At 42.4% G+C, this 19938-nt stretch overlaps 1 protein-coding gene across 17 annotated transcripts in view; it reads left to right on the top strand.

Annotated features, from left to right (window-relative positions):
• The window catches only part of SHISA6 (shisa family member 6), a 210347-nt gene extending 197296 nt beyond the window's left edge, over positions 1–13051 (top strand). For 13 of the 17 annotated variants that reach the window (XM_072112708.1, XM_072112709.1, XM_072112721.1 and 10 more), the window contains 2 exons: positions 817–969; positions 10828–13051. In XM_072112708.1, the coding sequence (XP_071968809.1) occupies positions 817–969; positions 10828–11405 (731 nt within the window). In that variant the 3' untranslated portion in view covers positions 11406–13051. The remainder of the gene's footprint in view (positions 1–816; positions 970–10827) is intronic. The other 4 variants (XM_072112713.1, XM_072112707.1, XM_072112720.1 and 1 more) reach the window with 1 other exon arrangement.
• The last annotated feature ends 6887 nt before the right edge of the window (positions 13052–19938 follow it).

Here is a 19938-nt window from a genome sequence, read left to right as displayed (position 1 = left end):
ATATACAGGGGATCCCCAGGTTATACCGGCTGTACATATATCATTATATACAGGAGATCTCCAGGTTATACCGGCTGTACATATATCATTATATACAGGAGATCTCCAGGTTATACCGGCTGTACATATATCATTATATACAGGAGATCCCCAGGTTATACCGGCCGTACATATATCATTATATACAGGAGATCCCCAGGTTATACCGGCCGTACATATATCATTATATACAGGAGATCCCCAGGTTATACCGGCTGTACATATGTCATTATATACAGGAGATCCCCAGGTTATACCGGCTGTACATATATCATTATATACAGGAGATCTCCAGGTTATACCGGCTGTACATATATCATTATATACAGGAGATCCCCAGGTTATACCGGCTGTACATATATCATTATATACAGGAGATCCCCAGGTTATACCGGCTGTACATATATCATTATATACAGGAGATCCCCAGGTTATACCGGCTGTACATATATCATTATATACAGGAGATCCCCAGGTTATACCGGCTGTACATATATCACTATATACAGGAGATCCCCAGGTTATACCGGCTGTACATATATCATTATATACAGGAGATCCCCAGGTTATACCGGCTGTACATATATCATTATATACAGGAGATCCCCAGGTTATACCGGCTGTACATATGTCATTATATACAGGAGATCCCCAGGTTATACCGGCTGTGTAACAATGTATATGAGTAGCATGCAGGTTATGACTATGTTATATAGTATTAGACATGAGCAGTTGTTTCTGTATCTTATGTAACTCGTATTTCTTTTGTTTCTACAGAGAAACCTCGTGTGAACAACATCCTGACCTCGGCCACTGAGCCGTATGACTTGTCCTTCTCCAGATCCTTCCAGAACCTCTCCCACCTCCCTCCATCCTATGAGTCCGCTGTCAAGACCAATCCAAGTAAATATTCCTCTCTGAAGGGATTAAGTAGGTGTCGCTCATGTCGTGTCATGTCTTGGGCAGGTAGACATGTATGTGTGGAGGTCCCGCTCCCTCATGTCTGGGACTTATCTGTAGGAGACCTCTGTGTAACACGTGTCATGGTTTCCATGTACTGGGACATACATCTGCTGCCCCTGAATGTTGGTGCCCAATACAAACTCTCCAACCCCTTCCCACCACAGAATGAAGGATAAAGCCCATAACTCAGTAACCCCACAGCAACTAATACTCTCCAGGCTCTGGAGCTTCTGTCCTACCCAAAGATCAGACATGACCTTTAATATCTCCATCTCTTTTGATACTACTCGAAAAGTTCAGGAAGTTCAGAAAATCTAGAAACCAGATGAAACATTCCAAGCCCTAGGGTATCTTATTAGACTACATTCATATGTGCCTTTCCCTCCACTTTATCATTGTGTCACCACACTGGGACTCCGTAACCTTTGCCCATCAGTCTAATCGACATAATAGAAGCTCTGGTACCCTCCTTTGACCACTACTCTCAAAAATCTACGTAAACTACCTCCACCTCTACATCACAGCCAGCTTTGAATTTCTCCTGCTCTTATAAACCCACTTGAAAAGCTCTTCCTTCAGGAAGTCAAGTTCTATGTCTTCAGATGTTGGTGCCAATGCAAAAGCTCCAACCCACACAATAAAGGTTAAAGTCAATCTAGAACTCAGTAACGTCGTAATGACCAAAACTCTCAAAGCTCTGATATAACTCCCTCTACCTATAGATAACACCTAACATCTACATTCTAGGTGACACCAAACGTCTACCACTACCTTACACCCAAAGTCTACCTCTAGCTCACACCTAACATCTACCTCTACATCACACCCAACGTCTACTTGTAGCTCACGCCCAAGATCTAACTCTAGGTGACGGCCAAAGCCTACCTGTAGCTCACGCCCAAGATCTAACTCTAGGTGACTACCAAAGCCTACCTGTAGGTCACACCCAACGTCTACCTGTAGGTCACACCCAACGTCTACCTGTAGGTCACACCCAACGTCTACCTGTAGGTCACACCCAACGTCTACTTCTAGGTCACACCCAACGTCTACCTCTAGCTCACACCCAACGTCTACCTCTAACTCACACCCAAAGTCTACCTCTAGCTCACACCCAACGTCTACCTCTAGCTCACACCCAACGTCTACCTCTAGCTCACACCCAACGTCTACCTCTAGCTCACACCCAACGTCTACCGCTAGGTCACACCCAACGTCTACCGCTAGGTCACACCCAACGTCTACCGCTAGGTCACACACAACGTCTACCGCTAGGTCACACCCAAAGTCTACCGCTAGGTCACACCCAACGTCTACCGCTAGGTCACACCCAACGTCTACCTCTTGGTCACACCCAACGTCTACCTCTAGGTCACACCCAACGTCTACCTCTAGGTCACACCCAACGTCTACCTCTAGGTCACACCCAACGTCTACCTCTAGGTCACACCCAACGTCTACCTCTAGGTCACACCCAACGTCTACCTCTAGGTCACACCCAACGTCTACCTCTAGGTCACACCCAACGTCTACCTCTAGCTCACACCCACCGTCTACCTCTAGGTCACACCCAACGTCTACCTCTAGGTCACACCAAATGCCTACCTGTAATGACTAAAAATTGTTATCTACCTGACCTGAATACCTTCATCCCACTCACCACAAGGTACACGTGTTCAGTCCAAAGCCCCTGGACAAACAATGCAAAAAGAAGAGGAGATACCAGGCACAAATCACAGCTCAGAGGGAATATTGAAAAACACCTCTTCTTTATTGTTGGTTAAAATTCATTCCGTGAGAACGATACCATGTAAGAAAAGATCAACACGTTTCAACGCAAAGCCTCCTAATCACGATCCAAGACGGATCATGGATAAGACACTTTGGGTCAAAAATTAAATTACAAACAACGTCTATCTCTAGGTCAAGCCCAACCTTAAATATTTCCATCTTTCTTACCCCAACTTCAAGAGACCTACCGCCCAGAAACGAAGACTTTGTGCTAGACATCAGATGAAACACCAGTGTAGTTACAAGACTATATTCACATCTGACTTTTCCATCCCGTTATTGTCAACACGATCCACACACATCTTTTTTCTGTGTCTCTATTATATGTAGCATAAAACGTATAGACTCCCTTCATTGTGCCACCAAACTGGAATATCTGGTGCTGTGTTTTCAAATGTTGGTGCCCACCATAGCAAACTCTAGAACTTAGTAACCTCACAACGACCAATGCTCGGAGTGCTACAATGACATCACTGCCTGCCGATAACACCCAACCTTGAATATCTCCATCTCTCTTTACCTGACTGTAAATAAAGACAAATGAAACTCTCCATGCCCCGTATACAGTAGTTGTATAGGACTATATTCACATATTACTTTCTGTCCGGATGTGCAGGAGCATCAGCTTACCGTCTCTACCATCTGTAGGAAATATCTGTGTTGATTGGATCGCCATACGCTTTGGTCTCTCGTCATCCCCTCCCAATCTTTTACTTCTCCTGATCCGTACCCTCTTTGAAGACCCGGCCTGTTGACCTCCTCCATTCATTCCGGATGCACCTTCCTCCCTTCCTCTGTCATCCTTGCCCATTTTTGTTCTAGAAAAATAGGCACAGATGACACCAGAGGGGAAATGGACAGTCACCATGAGAGTCCCGCCACGTAACACAGCAGCGATGGCAGAACATTTCAGCTGACTTTCCCGAGGACGAGGGGGAGGGGCGGTTTCGTTCTGCTAGAACAATGTAAATTAATATTCCCCTATTCCAGGATTTTCAGAATTTTTTAACCAATCTGGAAAATTAATTGCTTTTCACTGTCACTCGAGAGATGTTACGGTGCCCCCTCCCTGCAGCTGCCAGACGCAAAGCCATAATTTACCGTGCAATCGGTTTAGCAAAAAAAAACAAATTGCTCATTTTGTGGTGACACACCCGATCTGCGGAGAACACGGGACCGTTCTGGAAGAGCGGAATTCATCACTGTCAAGGCTGAAGCTTCCTCTGCATATGTATGAATGAACAGACTAGACCACTCAATTTCCATAACGACTATTAAGTCTGGCGTTAGGGAAGGGGTCGGAGGAGTCGTCTGCCTCCCCTGGGGAGGAGATCCTAAATACACCCCATAATTTAAAGCAATATTTTCCTCGGAAAGGCAAAAAGGAAATTATAAAATCGCTCTCAGAGCCTTCGGAGCGGTGAATATTTATTAACTTTTATCTCGTTTGGCCGAGAACATAAATCATGCGGTGGAGAATGCAGAGAAGACAACGAGGGGCAAGGCTGAGGTTAATACAACAGGCGTTCAATTACCGAGCCCGTCCCATACACGCAGCACAGGCAGACATGTTACTTCAATATTCATGATATTGTCCACGTCAATGGCGTAATGTAGGATGGCAGAGAAAGTCATGGTTCCCCGGCTCTATAGTCTTAAAGGGGTTGTCTCGTAATTACCTTTGATAGCCGATTCCCTACCTGGAACCAGAAGCAGTGGGCCTGTAGCAGCCTCAAGATGCAAGTACAGGAGCCACGACCACAGTAACTGAGCCCGGCCTCTAAGGGACACGGAGACTATGGCTTATGGCTCCATTCCCACCGTTTAAGGATAATTATTCCTGGGAAACCCCTTTAAAGAGTTTAGAAGAGTTTTCAATTCACCAATAATTTTAAGAGGTCTTTTTGCTAGATAGAGGGGTAGGAGATATATGGATAGGCAGATAGATACGGTATGAAATAGGTAGAAGGATAGATGCTCTTGTTGTCCCACCAGGTGACATCACTGTCCATGATTGGCTACAGCCATAAGATAAGAGATTTTAGGAACAGGTCAATGACTGGTGGACCACCATAGAGTCATCCCAGAAACTGAGCATCTACAGAGTCTACAGAGAGACTACAGACCGTCTCCGTACCGGACCCCAGGGAGCGCCAGATCCTGAGCCTCTACAGACTGAGCGCCCACAACCTGGCCATGGACAGGACGGCACAGACAGACCCAGGGATAGGAGACTGCGCCAACAGTGCCAGGACCAAGAGGCCATCGAGGATGAGGTCCACTTCCTATAATACTCAGCAGTGAGGGACTCTTACTTCAGGAGACTCTCAGATCTTCTGCTCCACGGAGGAGGGAGAGAAGATCCATCCTGCTGGGGGAAGAGGAGACTACAATGGCTGCACAATATGTCACTGCCTGCCATAGACTCAGAGGCATGAGATATACCATGGACTGAGACATATATGATACCATGGACTGTAATAACCCCCCACACTCCATGTCCCCCCTTCATCCTCATCATGTGCCAGTCTGATGATGTCACTGCCCAGGATGATGTCATTATCATTCAGGAGATAGAAGTACAGATATGTCCTCACATTCTCCGCCTTCCTCTGATGTAACTGATGTTAATCTTCTGTTCTGTGACTTTGTGGGATACGGAATCGTTGAGCTGGAAAATATTACTAGGTTCTGTAAACAACAGCTTGATGTCTTTGAATCTCAAATGTAGCGAAGACAATTGTCAACCTTTCTGCGGGTGTGGGAGGAAGCTGGCACGAGGACCCCCGGGTGTCGCCTCTCAGGTGCTGCTGAGGGTAGAACATTCTAAAAATAACTTCTCTCCCCTGTCAACTTCATCCAAAGAATTGTTCCATCTCTGTGGTTCAGATCTAACAAAGAGAACAAAGCATCCGTGCGCCTCTCCGGCGCTCGCTCAGGCAGTCATGCCAACCTCGAGATGTTCTACAAGTCTGGATGAAAGACCCCTAGTGTGGAGACATGTCACATACAAGGATGAAGGGATCCAAGTCACAGGACCACCAGGATAATATCTCTTATCCACAAGACTACAAGCCGTGACCCTGTGCTAGACCAGTGGTATATCAGGGCAAGGAGGGAGATAGATACATATGAGATAGATAAAAGGGATTCAAAATTTTAACAACAACCAGAGCCAAGATCATACCATAAGTACAGCACCAGAGCCAAGATCATACCATAAATACAGCACCAGAGCCAAGATCATACCATAAATACAGCACCAGAGCCAAGATCATACCATAAATACAGCACCAGAGCTAAGATCATACCATAAATACAGCACCAGAGCCAAGAACATGCCATAAATACAGCACCACAGCCAAGATCATACCATAAATACAGCACCAGAGCCAAGAACATGCCACAAATACAGCACCAGAGCCAAGATCATACCATAAATACAGCACCACAGCCAAGATCATGCCATAAATACAGCACCACAGCCAATATCATGCCATAAATACAGCACCACAGCCAAGATCATGCCATAAATACAGCACCACAGCCAAGATCATACCATAAATACAGCACCAGAGCCAAGATCATGCCATAAATACAGCACCACAGCCAAGATCATACCATAAATACAGCACCACAGCCAAGATCATGCCATAAATACAGTACCAGAGCCAAGATCATACCATAAATACACCACCAGAGCCAAAATCATGCCATAAATACAACACCCGAGCCAAGATCATACCATAAATACAGCACCACAGCCAAGATCAGGCCATAAATACAGCACCACAGCCAAGATCAGGCCGTAAATACAGCACCACAGCCAAGATCATGCCATAAATACAGCACCACAGCCAAGATCATACCATAAATACAGCACCAGAGCCAAGATCATGCCATAAATACAGCACCACAGCCAAGATCATACCATAAATACAGCACCACAGCCAAGATCATGCCATAAATACAGCACCAGAGCCAAGATCATACCATAAATACAGCACCACAGCCAAGATCATGCCATAAATACAGCACCACAGCCAAAATCATGCCATAAATACAGCACCACAGCAAAGATCATGCCATAAATACAGCACCACAGCCAAGATCATACCATAAATACAGCACCAGAGCCAAGATCATGCCATAAATACAGCACCACAGCCAAGATCATGCCATAAATACAGCACCACAGCCAAGATCATGCCATAAATACAGCACCACAGCAAAGATCATGCCATAAATACAGCACCACAGCCAAGATCATACCATAAATACAGCACCAGAGCCAAGATCATGCCATAAATACAGCACCACAGCCAAGATCATACCATAAATACAGCACCACAGCCAAGATCATGCCATAAATACAGCACCAGAGCCAAGATCATACCATAAATACAGCACCAGAGCCAAAATCATGCCATAAATACAACACCAGAGCCAAAATCATGCCATAAATACAACACCAGAGCCAAGATCACGCCATAAATACAGCACCCGAGCGAAGATCATGCCATAAATACAGCACCACAGCCAAAATCATGCCATAAATACAACACCCGAGCCAAGATCATACCATAAATACAGCACCACAGCCAAGATCAAGCCGTAAATACAGCACCACAGCCAAGATCATGCCATAAATACAGCACCACAGCCAAGATCATGCCATAAATACAGCACCAGAGCCAAGATCATGCCATAAATACAGCACCAGAGCCAAGATCATACCATAAATACAGCACCAGAGCCAAGATCATGCCATAAATACAGCACCAGAGCCAAGATCATACCATAAATACAGCACCAGAGCCAATATCATACCATAAATACAGCACCAGAGCTAAGATCATACCATAAATACAGCCCCAGAACCAAGTTTTAAACATAAGTACACCACCAGAACCAAGCCCAATACTTAAAGCAAATAATGCAAATAAACCAATTATGTCTGATCTTCCTGGCAGCCATGTCAGCTTCCTCCAGCCACAACTCATCCATGTGCAGATGTAGCAACACAAACATTTTAGGTTCCTTCATCATTATCTTCCTTATCTGCTTATGAAAAATTTACTACTGTACTATTGTTTCCCTAGAGATCATTATTATGTCTGTACAGAAGCCATTATAACATTGCCCTCACAGTCACTAATGTAGTAACTGTGCACCCACAAAGTAGCCAATATAGTCACAGTGCCTGAAAATGGTTCCCGACAGTCACAGTGCCCACAAACAGAAGCCAATAGTCACAGCACCAGCCCCATAGTAGGCAATAGTCACAGCACCAGCCCCACAGTAGCCAATAGTCACACCAGCAGCCCCAGCTCCCATTAGTCACAGTGGCTGTACCACAGTAATCAATAGTCACAGTGCCTACCCCCAGTAGCCAGTAATCCCGGTGCTTTCCACCAGTAGCCAGTAGTCCCAGTGTCTTTGTTCAGTATTCATAATGGCTGCCCCCAGTAGGCACTGTGCCTGCTCTAATAGCCAGAAGTTCAGTGGTGCCCCCAGCACTAACAGTGCTTGACCCCGGTAGCCAGTAGTCACAGGGCCTCTCCCCAGTAGCCATTAGTCACAGAGCCGGCCCCCAGTAGCTGGTAGTCACAGTGCCTGTCCTTAGTAGCCGTAGTCACAGTGCTAGACCCCAGTACTAACATTGCTTACCCCAGTACTCCCAGTGCCTTCCCGCAGTAGTCAGTAGTCACATTGCCTGCCCCCATTATCCCCAGTAGCCAGTAGTCACAGTGATGTCCCAGTAGCTAGTAGTCGCAGTGCCTGCCCCCAATAGTCAGTAGTCACAGTGCTTGCTCCAGTAGCCCTAGCCCTATTAGCCAGTATTCACAGAGCCTGCTCCGAAAAGCCAGCAGTCACAGTGCCTGTCCCCAATGACCAGTAGTCACAGTGCTTTTTACCAGTAGCCCCAGTACCCTCTCCCAGTAGCTAGTAGTCACAGTTATGCCCCGAGTAGTCAATGGTATAAAAAAAACTTACCTTCTTGCTGCCTTATCTCTTCCCTTTCAAAAGCCAGAGCGGTGGTACAGGAGATGCGTGGTGACATCACATGTCTGCCTGCGCCGGGTCAAAGACACATAAATTACCAGAGATGACCCAGTGCAGGCAAACGTGTGCTGACACCAAACGTCCCCTGCGCACCAGAGAGGGAAGAGTGAAGGTGCTGAGAAGGTAAGTTTGTTTTTATACCATTCACTACTGTGAGCATCAACATGACTTCATGGCATTGACCTGGTAAGACAGCTGACATTTGAACAACCAGTGCAATCGAGACAGTTAGATCCCACCCCTGGATGGAAAGGTAATAGACAGATGGACGATAGAGAGACAGCAGACGAGATCTTTAACATGTCCTAATGCTGTGGCAGACGCAGGCTACTTCAGAAGACTTCTGGATCTTCAGGTGAATTGAGTCTAATTCAATGCAATTCAAAGACGCTTTACTTGCAGGATGATAGTAAGATAAGAGACTAACAAATCACAGGAAACGTACATTGTTCTCCTCCTTTTACTTTATGGCTTAAATTGCTACCACTTTTTTCAGTAACACAGAAAAACCTTCCTAATGAGGAACTTATCTGCCCAGGAGTTCACAGTTCCTCTTGTTCTGCTTATGAAAGGATCAGGTTTTTGGAGCTATCAGCAGGATAGTAGTCATAAGGGTGTGGGGTGCAGCACATTAGGAGACGAGTACTTTAATGTATGATGGTTGATGGGCTCTGGGAACTGCCCACAAACACCAGTGAGAAGCCTAAAAATCACATAACCCCCATAGATCTGTGTCTACCCAGCCAAAAATCCAATACTGGAAGTCCTCATATAGTGTTACCAGGACATGTGTAGATCCTAAGAGCATAAAAACAATTGCCTCGAGAAGTAAAGAAACAAGGTGGTAGTAATGAGGTCAAAGCATTTGTGATTCTTGGGACTTTTTTGTTATTTTTGTATTATTTAGTTGTAGGACATGGTTGATATTTTTGAGAGGTCCTGAATCAGACTTGTCCATGGACTCCCAAGTAGGTTGCACTTGGAGTCACGTTGGTCATCGTGTCTACAAGGCTTGTCCATGGACTCCCAAGCAGGTTGCACTTGGAGTCATGTTGGTCATCGTGTCTACAAGGCTTGTCCATGGACTCCCAAGCAGGTTGCACTTGAAGTCATGTTGGTCATCGTGTCTACAAGGCTTGTCCATGGACTCCCAAGCAGGTTGCACTTGTAGTCACGTTGGTCATCGTGTCTACAAGGCTTGTCCATGGACTCCCAAGCAGGTCGCACTTGAAGTCACATTGGTCATTGTGTCGACAAGGCTTTTCCATGGACTCCCAAGCAGGTTGCACTTGAAGTCATGTTGGTCATCGTGTCTACAAGGCTTGTCCATGGACTCCCAAGCAGGTCGCACTTGAAGTCACGTTGGTCATCGTGTCTTCAAGGCTTGTCCATGGACTGCCAAGCCAGCTGCACTTGGAGTCACGTCGGTCATCATGTCTACAAGGCTTGTCCATGGACTCCCAAGCAGGTTGCACTTGGAGCCACGTAGGTCATCATGTCTACAAGGCTTGTCTATGGACTCCCAAGCAGGTTGCACTTGGAGTCACGTAGGTCATCATGTCTACAAGGCTTGTCCATGGACTCCCAAGCAGGTTGCACTTGGAGTCACGTAGGTCATCATGTCTACAAGGCTTGTCCATGTTTTGACACCTTTCCAGGTTTTCCTTGTGCCAACACCCAGTCTTACATCTATTAGTCCCTACAATGAAGCTAACCAGAAAAAACACGATATCATCCTTCATCAACCCAACATCTGTCTATAATGTACACATACACTGAGGCTGGTGCTTCTTACTGGTCTTCCAATTCGAAGATTATTGTATAAATATTTTCCATGCATATTTGTTGTCAGTGTTAAGGTTCATTCTTTCAAGTTCTTGTCTACATTGTCTAAAATAAAAATACCCGTCGAGACATTGAAGAGCTGAAGTCAATAAGCTTAACATCTTTTTTTTTTTATTCTTACAGCTGACAAAGAAGCCGATGAATATTACATGAGAAGAAGACATCTACCAGACCTGGCTGCTAGAGGGACACTTCCCCTCAACGTCATAAAGATGACTCAAGATCAGTCGAACTATAGAGAGAGGCCAAGAAGACCTGTGCGTGCCATGTCTCAGGACCGAGTCCTGTCTCCGGACAAGAACATGCCAGAAGAAGGCTATGGAATGCCATATGATCGCATCCTGTCAGATGAGCAGCTTCTATCTGCCGAGCGACTGCACTCTCAAGATCCTCTCCTGTCACCAGACAAGGCCATGACCCTCAAGAGGTCTGACTTTCACGAAAAGTCCATGTCAAGAGCCATTTCCCAAACGGATGTCTTTGTTTCCACGCCCGTTTTGGATCGCGGATATCGGATGACAAAGATGCACTCGCATCCCAGTGCCTCAAATAACTTGTACAATACGTTGGGTATCAACCAAACTGCTGCCAAACGCCAAGCCTTTGCTTCTCGGAGGCACAACACAGTGGAACAACTGCATTATATTCCCGGACACCACCAACAGTACCGCACAGCTAGCAAAACAGAAGTGACTGTTTGATTTACAAAATGTGATTTGTAGATAATCGTTACAGACTGAAGCAGTCCCAGGATACCACACTACAGTGGCCTTGTGGGCCAAGAAGACCTCTGATTTTATGTCACATCGGTCAGCCTCATGCCCATTACTCATTCTTGTCTGTGTCATGAGTGGTCACTTGAAGCAGAAGAACATGGAACCAAAAGAAAGGGGCGTTGAGGAAGTTTTCTAAGGGCTTATCTATGCTAACAAACTTGAGTTTATCTATGGGTCCATCAAAAATGGAATACCAATGCTGACTGCTGAACAGAGCTCTGTTGCTGTAGGACAGACATGGGCAATCATTATTTACGTATGTAGCACGTAGTCAACACCTCAACGCCTCACATCCTTCACCGGTCTATCCAGTATGTTTCCATCATCTCTCTCGGTGGTAAGGTTGTAGAAAGTCTACTAGTGTGGTGGAGACAATCTTTATCTGGAAGAAGGGTCATCAGAATATTTATTAGTGCCTATAACTTGTCTGCTCTCTTAATGTAGGAACTAGTGGGGGTGCATCTCAACAAGCACAAAACTAGAGTCCATCGTCCATCCATCTGGTTTTTATCTTAACCTGCTTTGTAAATAGATACGGTAGGTCATTCGGGATGGGTTCTCCTCTAGACAATAATCGAATGATGTCACGAGTCTGTAAAATACTCGACGTGGATACTTTGTAACAAATACTCTTGACCTTATATGCCTTCCATCATCACAGAACATCGGCGGAACTCACGTCACACAGTTGGGCCAGTCAAGACATTTTTTGGATTTTTTAGAACTTTTTGTGAAAGTTTCAAAGATCTGGTGCCATGGGAAAGACCATGAGGCCGCCATCATCTCAAAGGTAACTTAAAAAACGAGTTAGCGACTTATTATGTGTGGATGTGCAGATTACTCATGTTGTAAAAAAAAAATATTCTAAAATACTAAAATTTAAAATCCTCGGGATCAAACACTCATTAAAAGTGTATTTATCCTCTCATCACCATATCTTAGCCGCGTGAAGAACCTCAGCTTACTGGAAAGAGGCCATTCTACATCTCTGTAGATTTTAATAAATAAGTGACCCGTCTTCACATACTTGTGCCATATATTTCTAAAAGTAAGTCTCATTTACAGTTTTTTCTATGTTTTCTAAAATAAAAAAATTTAAAAAATATTTAACCTTTCGGTATTCCAGTAATACCGCGTGCACACCCCAGGCTTGATACATTTTTACAAATATATAGAATTATATATATATATATTAACTATAAATATTCAGTGTAACGGAAAACGTCTCAACCCTCATCACGCAGTTTCACGGACATGAACATTTTCTAGTGATATGTGGTCTACATTGTTTTATAGACATCTACGATAAGAGATTTTGTAAACTAAACTGTATTTAAAAAAAAAAACGAGAAAAAAAAAATTCCACCCGTGCTTTGTAACCGAGCAAAACCAGGAGGCGGAGACTCAAGCGACGCCTGCAGGCTTCCAGAGGTATTACAGTCTGTAAAAAGAAAACCTACTTAAAAGTTAAAATGCATTTTTTTTTTAAATCTAAAAAAAAATACTGCAATATTGTAAATTGTTTTATTCAAAAAAAAAAAAATTAATTATCCTATTTAAGCTCATTAAATCGGTAAGGAATCGGATAATACTGTTAATATATCTGACGGCAGAATTGCACAAATAAGTGTCTTAGGTTATAAAGTCTTGGTTGGTCGAAGTTAAAAATCTTGGTTTAATTAGCCTCTAGAATAGTGAATTTCCCGTGTTTAACAAATTGAATATTTTTGTATGTGTTCTCTCGTCTCTCGGGGCGGAGTTTACATTTTAATGTGACGTGATTTAAATTGTTAAAAAAAAAAAAGGTTAAAAAACGAAAAGAAAAAAAACTATAATTTATAAAAAATAATATATATATATATTTGATTATGAATTTCACCCATTTTCCATTTTTTTGTCATGAGCAAAAATAAGAAAAACATAACGAATTCTTCACAAATATAAAGTTTAAACTTTTTAGCAAAAATTCCCCAAAAAGCCCCAAATAAATCCCCGTCATATGGCAACGCATATCTTTTTTTTTTTTTTAATTTCAGACAAAAACAGCAATAAAATAATAAACTTTTGATTTTTACAAAAAAAAAAAAAAAAAGTTGTGGCTGTGAAATAAAACCATATTTTCTAAAAATCTACTAAAATTGGTCAATAAATAAATTCTAAAAAATAAAAAAATTACCCGCGACATAATCTACCATAAAAACATCTGTTCTTCTGCCTTATTCGAGGCAAGAGATTCCGGCTGTTACGCGTTGTCTGTCATATATTTACACCGGCATCTTAATTTCATGGTAAACTAAACTTGGGAGATAAAAATGTACATTAGAGGAAGACGAAATGTTTTTGTAAGGTGTGTAATAAATTATGTAAGAAATAAAAGTAAAATGTTTTTAACCCTGGAGAGTTTGTCGGATGCTGGCGGGGGGGGGGGGGGGAGGCGATGGTTTACTGTTCACATCGTACTTTGAAATAAAGGATATTTACCCTTTGAAATCGGCCGATGTGTATCATTGGTGTTTTTCAAAAAGTTGACTATTTTTAGGTCCGGTTTAATTGCTATGCACTGTGCAAAAGTTTTAGGCAGGAGCAAACCCACAACCTCAAACAGTACATAACATTAATAGAGCTGAGTAGACCCAAACGTACTGAAGAACGGCCAATCTGGTAAATTAACGACCCAAGCTAGTAGCCATGGCCAAGGGGACAACGCTGGTCAATCATCTCGTTGCCAAGTTGCTAGTGGCGTTGATATGCTGAATTGACTGTGTGGCAGCCAATAATATGTCTAGGTCGCAACCGAACCCCAAACCTGAACGGAAAGTTCAGGTCCACTTACCTTTAATAGGTAAGAACTATCTTTAGCCTGAATAAGAACAAGGAGTCCTGGAAGTGACGGAAGTGACGGAACCCTTGTCTTAGCATCATGGAGTCCATCTGGTGTAAGAAGAAGAGAAAGGAAGATATGACCAATCCTACATCCACAGACGATCAGGGCTTTGTTCTACAAGACATCTAAAAGAACCTCTGTGCTAAGGTCCTTCAAAAACCATGTAGAGGTTTATCTACAGGAACTGGAAATCCCAAAGATCATGAGAATAAAGCCGGTGTCTGGTTCCCTTCTCGTAGAATGTGGTTGGCTTGGAATTCTCTATGTACGTCTGAAAGGTTTGTCTTTAACCTTTTTTGGGCCCCCGAAACCGTGTTCTGATTGTGGTTGAGGCAAAATTAATTAAAGTTAAAGAAGATACGGGCCTCGGGTCACAGGATTAGAGTCTGGTTGGAGACAATAGTGAGTGGATATAGGTAACAGCTGAGAACTATGGTGGAATCTTCTGGGATTCACCGAGTTATTAAAGTTGCATTCCCACCTTGGCCAAAATATGACCAAAATGGAAATTCAAAGCTTATTCTCCCATCCGCCAGGTGGACTACTACTCTTATCTCACACATGAACAGTTGAGTCGGAAGTAACCCGTTACCTCATTGTCTAATTAATAATGTCCAGAAAAAAAAACCTTGAGTAGATTTGGTAGTTGGAGTTTCCCAATCACTTCTGATGTCTACAACCACTCTAATACCCACCCATATCCACCAATCACCTCCAGCCTATGTGTGCCATGACAGATTTGTAGAGGGGACTTCCTTCTTCCTCTTATTACCAGTTCTCCTGACCCAAAACCATCCAATAACTCAACCAAAGCAAGCAACCGTATCTCCGATAGACACAAAGGACATCATTGAGTGTCACCCCTGACCTCCACCATCTGTGAATGGCCCTCACACCATCGGTAAGACACAGACCAAATGTAGGCAGGCAGGAGGCTGATTTTGGGCCAGCGTTCTGGTAGGAAAAGGATGACCTTAGGATTCTCTTTCTCTACCGGCTCACCTGGTAGGCCCAGGGGTTATGGGTTATTCTTCACGATAATTTAGTAGGATGGCCATAGAGTACTTTATCCCTGTTATAGGATGTGTATGAGTATCTCTCTTGTACTACACACTCCAAAACCTAAATGTGACAAAATCACCCCCCCCCCCCCCCACAGGAAGAGTCTATCCCGTTATCGTTCTTCATCGACAAATTTAACATGACAGCCCCGATCTGAATGAGAACGAGGAGACACAAAAAGCACAAAGAAATAGCTGCTGGAAATGTTCCCATATGTTGTAAAAGAAAGACGACCCCGGAACCCGAGCTTCTAGGAAACCGAGTCACTGCCCCCTGGGGAATTCTAATGGCCGATATACAAGAACCTGCAACAATGAAACTGCATTTAAGAGACTTGTTCTAGGAATCTGCAAGTGCAACGACGAGGAGGAGGAGGTGTCATAGCAAGTGACAGGATATAGTTACAGTGATATTCCTGTACATAGGGGCAGTATTATGGTAGATATATTCCTGTACATAGGAGGCAGTATTATAGTATTTATATTCCTATACATAGGGGGCAGTATTATAGTAGTTATATTCTTGTACATAGGGGGCAGTATTATAGTAGTTATATTCTTGTACATAGGGGGCAGTATTATAGTAGTTATATTCCTGTACATAGGGGGCAGCATTATAGTAGTTATATTCTTGTACATAGGGGGCAGTATTATAGTAGTTATATTCTTGTACATAGGGGGCAGTATTATAGTAGTTATATTCCTGTACATAGGGGGCAGTATTATAGTATTTATAATCCTGTACATAGGAGGCAGTATTATAGTAGTTATATTCCTGTACATAGGGGGCAGTATTATAGTAGTTATATTCTTGTACATAGGGGGCAGTATTATAGTAGTTATATTCCTGTACATAGGGGGCAGTATTATAGTAGTTATATTCCTGTACATAGGGTGCAGTATTATAGTAGTTATATTCCTGTACATAGGGGGCAGTATTATAGTAGTTATATTCTTGTACATAGGCGGCAGTATTATAGTAGTTATATTCCTGTACATAGGGAGCAGTATTATAGTAGATTTATTCCTGTACATAGGGGCCAGTATTATAGTAGTTATATTCCTGTACATAGAGGGCAGTATTATAGTAGTTATATTCCTGTACATAGGGGGCAGTATTATAGTAGTTATATTCTTGTACATAGGGGCAGTATTATAGTAGTTATATTCTTGTACATAGGGGGCAGTATTATAGTAGTTATATTCCTGTACATAGGGGGCAGTATTATAGTAGTTATATTCTTGTACATAGGGGCAGTATTATAGTAGTTATATTCCTGTACATAGGGGGCAGTATTATAGTAGTTATATTCCTGTACATAGGGGGCAGTATTATAGTAGTTATATTCTTGTACATAGGGGGCAGTATTATAGTAGTTATATTCCTGTACATAGGGGGCAGTATTGTAGTAGTTATATTCTTGTACATAGGGGCAGTATTATAGTAGTTATATTCCTGTACATAGGGGGCAGTATTATAGTAGTTATATTCTTGTACATAGGGGGCAGTATTATAGTAGTTATATCCCTGTACATAGGGGGCAGTATTATAGTAGTTATATTCCTGTACATAGGGGGCAGTATTATAGTAGTTATATTCCTGTACATAGGGGGCAGTATTATAGTAGTTATATTCTTGTACATAGGGGGCAGTATTATAGTAGTTATATTCCTGTACATAGGGGGCAGTATTATAGTAGTTATATTCCTGTACATAGGGGGCAGTATTATAGTAGTTATATTCCTGTACATAGGGGGCAGTATTATAGTAGTTATATTCCTGTACATAGGGGGCAGTATTACAGTAGTTATATTCTTGTACATAGGGGGCAGTATTACAGTAGTTATATTCCTGTACATAGGGAGCAGTATTATAGTAGTTATATTATTGTACATAGGAGGCAGTATTATAGTAGTTATATTCTTGTACATAGGGGGCAGTATTATAGTAGTTATATTCCTGTACATAGGGGGCAGTATTATCGTAGTTATATTCCTGTACATAGGGGGCAGTATTATAGTAGTTATATTCCTGTACATAGGGGGCAGTATTATAGTAGTTATATTCTTGTACATAGGGGGCAGTATTATAGTAGTTATATTCTTGTACATAGGTGGCAGTATTATAGTAGTTTTATTCCTGTACATAGGGGGCAGTATTATAGTAGTTATATTATTGTACATAGGGGCAGTATTATAGTAGTTATATTCTTGTACATAGGGGGCAGTATTATAGTAGTTATATTCCTGTACATAGGGGCAGTATTATAGTAGTTATATTCCTGTACATAGGGGCAGTATTATAGTAGTTATATTCCTGTACATAGGGGCAGTATTATAGTAGTTTTATTCCTGTACATAGGGGGCAGTATTATAGTAGTTATATTATTGTACATAGGGGCAGTATTATAGTAGTTATATTCTTGTACATAGGGGGCAGTATTATAGTAGTTATATTCCTGTACATAGGGGCAGTATTATAGTAGTTATATTCCTGTACATAGGGGCAGTATTATAGTAGTTATATTCCTGTACATAGGGGCAGTATTATAGTAGTTATATTCCTGTACATAGGGGGCAGTATTATAGTAGTTATATTCCTGTACATAGGGGGCAGTATTATAGTAGTTATATTCCTGTACATAGGGGGCAGTATTATAGTAGTTATATTCCTGTACATAGGGGCAGTATTATAGTAGTTATATTCCTGTACATAGGGGCAGTATTATAGTAGTTATATTCCTGTACATAGGGGCAGTATTATAGTAGTTATATTCTTGTACATAGGGGGGCAGTATTATAGTAGTTATATTCCTGTACATAGGGGGCAGTATTATAGTAGTTATATTCCTGTACATAGGGGGCAGTATTATAGTAGTTATATTCCTGTACATAGGGGGCAGTATTATAGTAGTTATATTCTTGTACATAGGGGGCAGTATTATAGTAGTTATATTCCTGTACATAGGGGGCAGTATTATAGTAGTTATATTCCTGTACATAGGGGGCAGTATTATAGTAGTTATATTCTTCTACATAGGGGGCAGTATTATAGTAGTTATATTCCTGTACATAGGGGGCAGTATTATAGTAGTTATATTCTTGTACATAGGGGGCAGTATTATAGTAGTTATATTCTTGTACATAGGGGGCAGTATTATAGTAGTTATATTCTTGTACATAGGGGGCAGTATTATAGTAGTTATATTCTTGTACATAGGGGGCAGTATTATAGTAGTTATATCCCTGTACATAGGAGGCAGTATTATAGTAGTTATATTCCTGTACATAGGGGGCAGTATTATAGTAGTTATATTCCTGTACATAGGGGGCAGTATTATAGTAGTTATATTCCTGTACATAGGGGGCAGTATTATAGTAGTTATATTCTTGTACATAGGGGGCAGTGTTACAGTAATTGGTTCTTGGTTACATGATGGAATAGTTTGTCACACGCTTTATGTGAGGAGATGTTGTGTTGGAGTTTGTTGGGTGACGCTGGATGTGAATATTTAGCAGATTACAGTCATGTGATCTTACAATGTTCTATATAAAGAGGCTGCAGATGTTGGATGTGATCCAGGGAACATAGAGCTAAACTCGAAGACCTAAATTTTGGCTTCTCCATGTCTGACTACACCGCTGCCTGTAGTCAGACCACCGCTCATGTACGTGATCAGTGCAGGATCCATGTTCAGGATAGACTACACAGTGGGTTGTCTTCTCCTTGTCCCCTGGGGTCCAATACTAGGTAATAGTCTGGACCCCCCCCCCCCCCCCCTGGAGCATCCTGTGATGCCTAAGTCCAACACTGCAAGGAATTTATTTTAGAACAGAAAAGAATTCTACTCAGTAGTCTCATAACCTATCCATCCTTAGGAAAGCTGGGTGATATGAACACTGTTACAGTTTAGGAAAGCTGAAGAGAAGATCCTTCCCAGACTCCGGCACTGATGCACCCCTATTCCCATTTTCATGTAGAACAAGAGATGTTTGCTGTGACCGTAGTGGCTACCACCCAGCTTTCCCAGAATTGGTTGTCACCCAGCTTTACCGTAATCGGATGCGTCGTTACAGTGAAACACAAGAATGAAACCGGATTAAAATCAGAGACACCGGGACATTCACAGTGTATAAAAGGGATTTTTATTAGGACGACCCTTACCCCTCCCAGTCTGTATTACAGAGAGGTAGAAAACACTTTAACATCTCAAGTGGACGAGAAAATAGCAAAAAAATATTCAGCACAAAAAAAAACACATAAAGGAAATGAATAATTTACATAAAATCACTAATGGGGACTGCATGCCCTTCAGATGTGTCAGCAGGTGTGACCATGCACGTGTTACATATTATCCCTGGAGAGAGGAGTCATCAGACCTTTGTGCATGTTATTGGTAGCAGCAGGACTGTGAAATATGGATTTATATTCCAGGATTGTAGCATCTGGATTGTGTCCTCACACTGCTGGGCATTTTGTAGCCAGTGTTATCTATTGTCCCTGGAGAGATGC

Source organism: Engystomops pustulosus, chromosome 6 (assembly GCF_040894005.1).
Source record: "Engystomops pustulosus chromosome 6, aEngPut4.maternal, whole genome shotgun sequence".
NCBI classification, from domain to species: domain Eukaryota; kingdom Metazoa; phylum Chordata; class Amphibia; order Anura; family Leptodactylidae; genus Engystomops; species Engystomops pustulosus.
The sequence above is the reverse complement of the archived record's forward strand: the minus strand, read 5'-3'. Positions and strand labels throughout refer to the sequence as shown.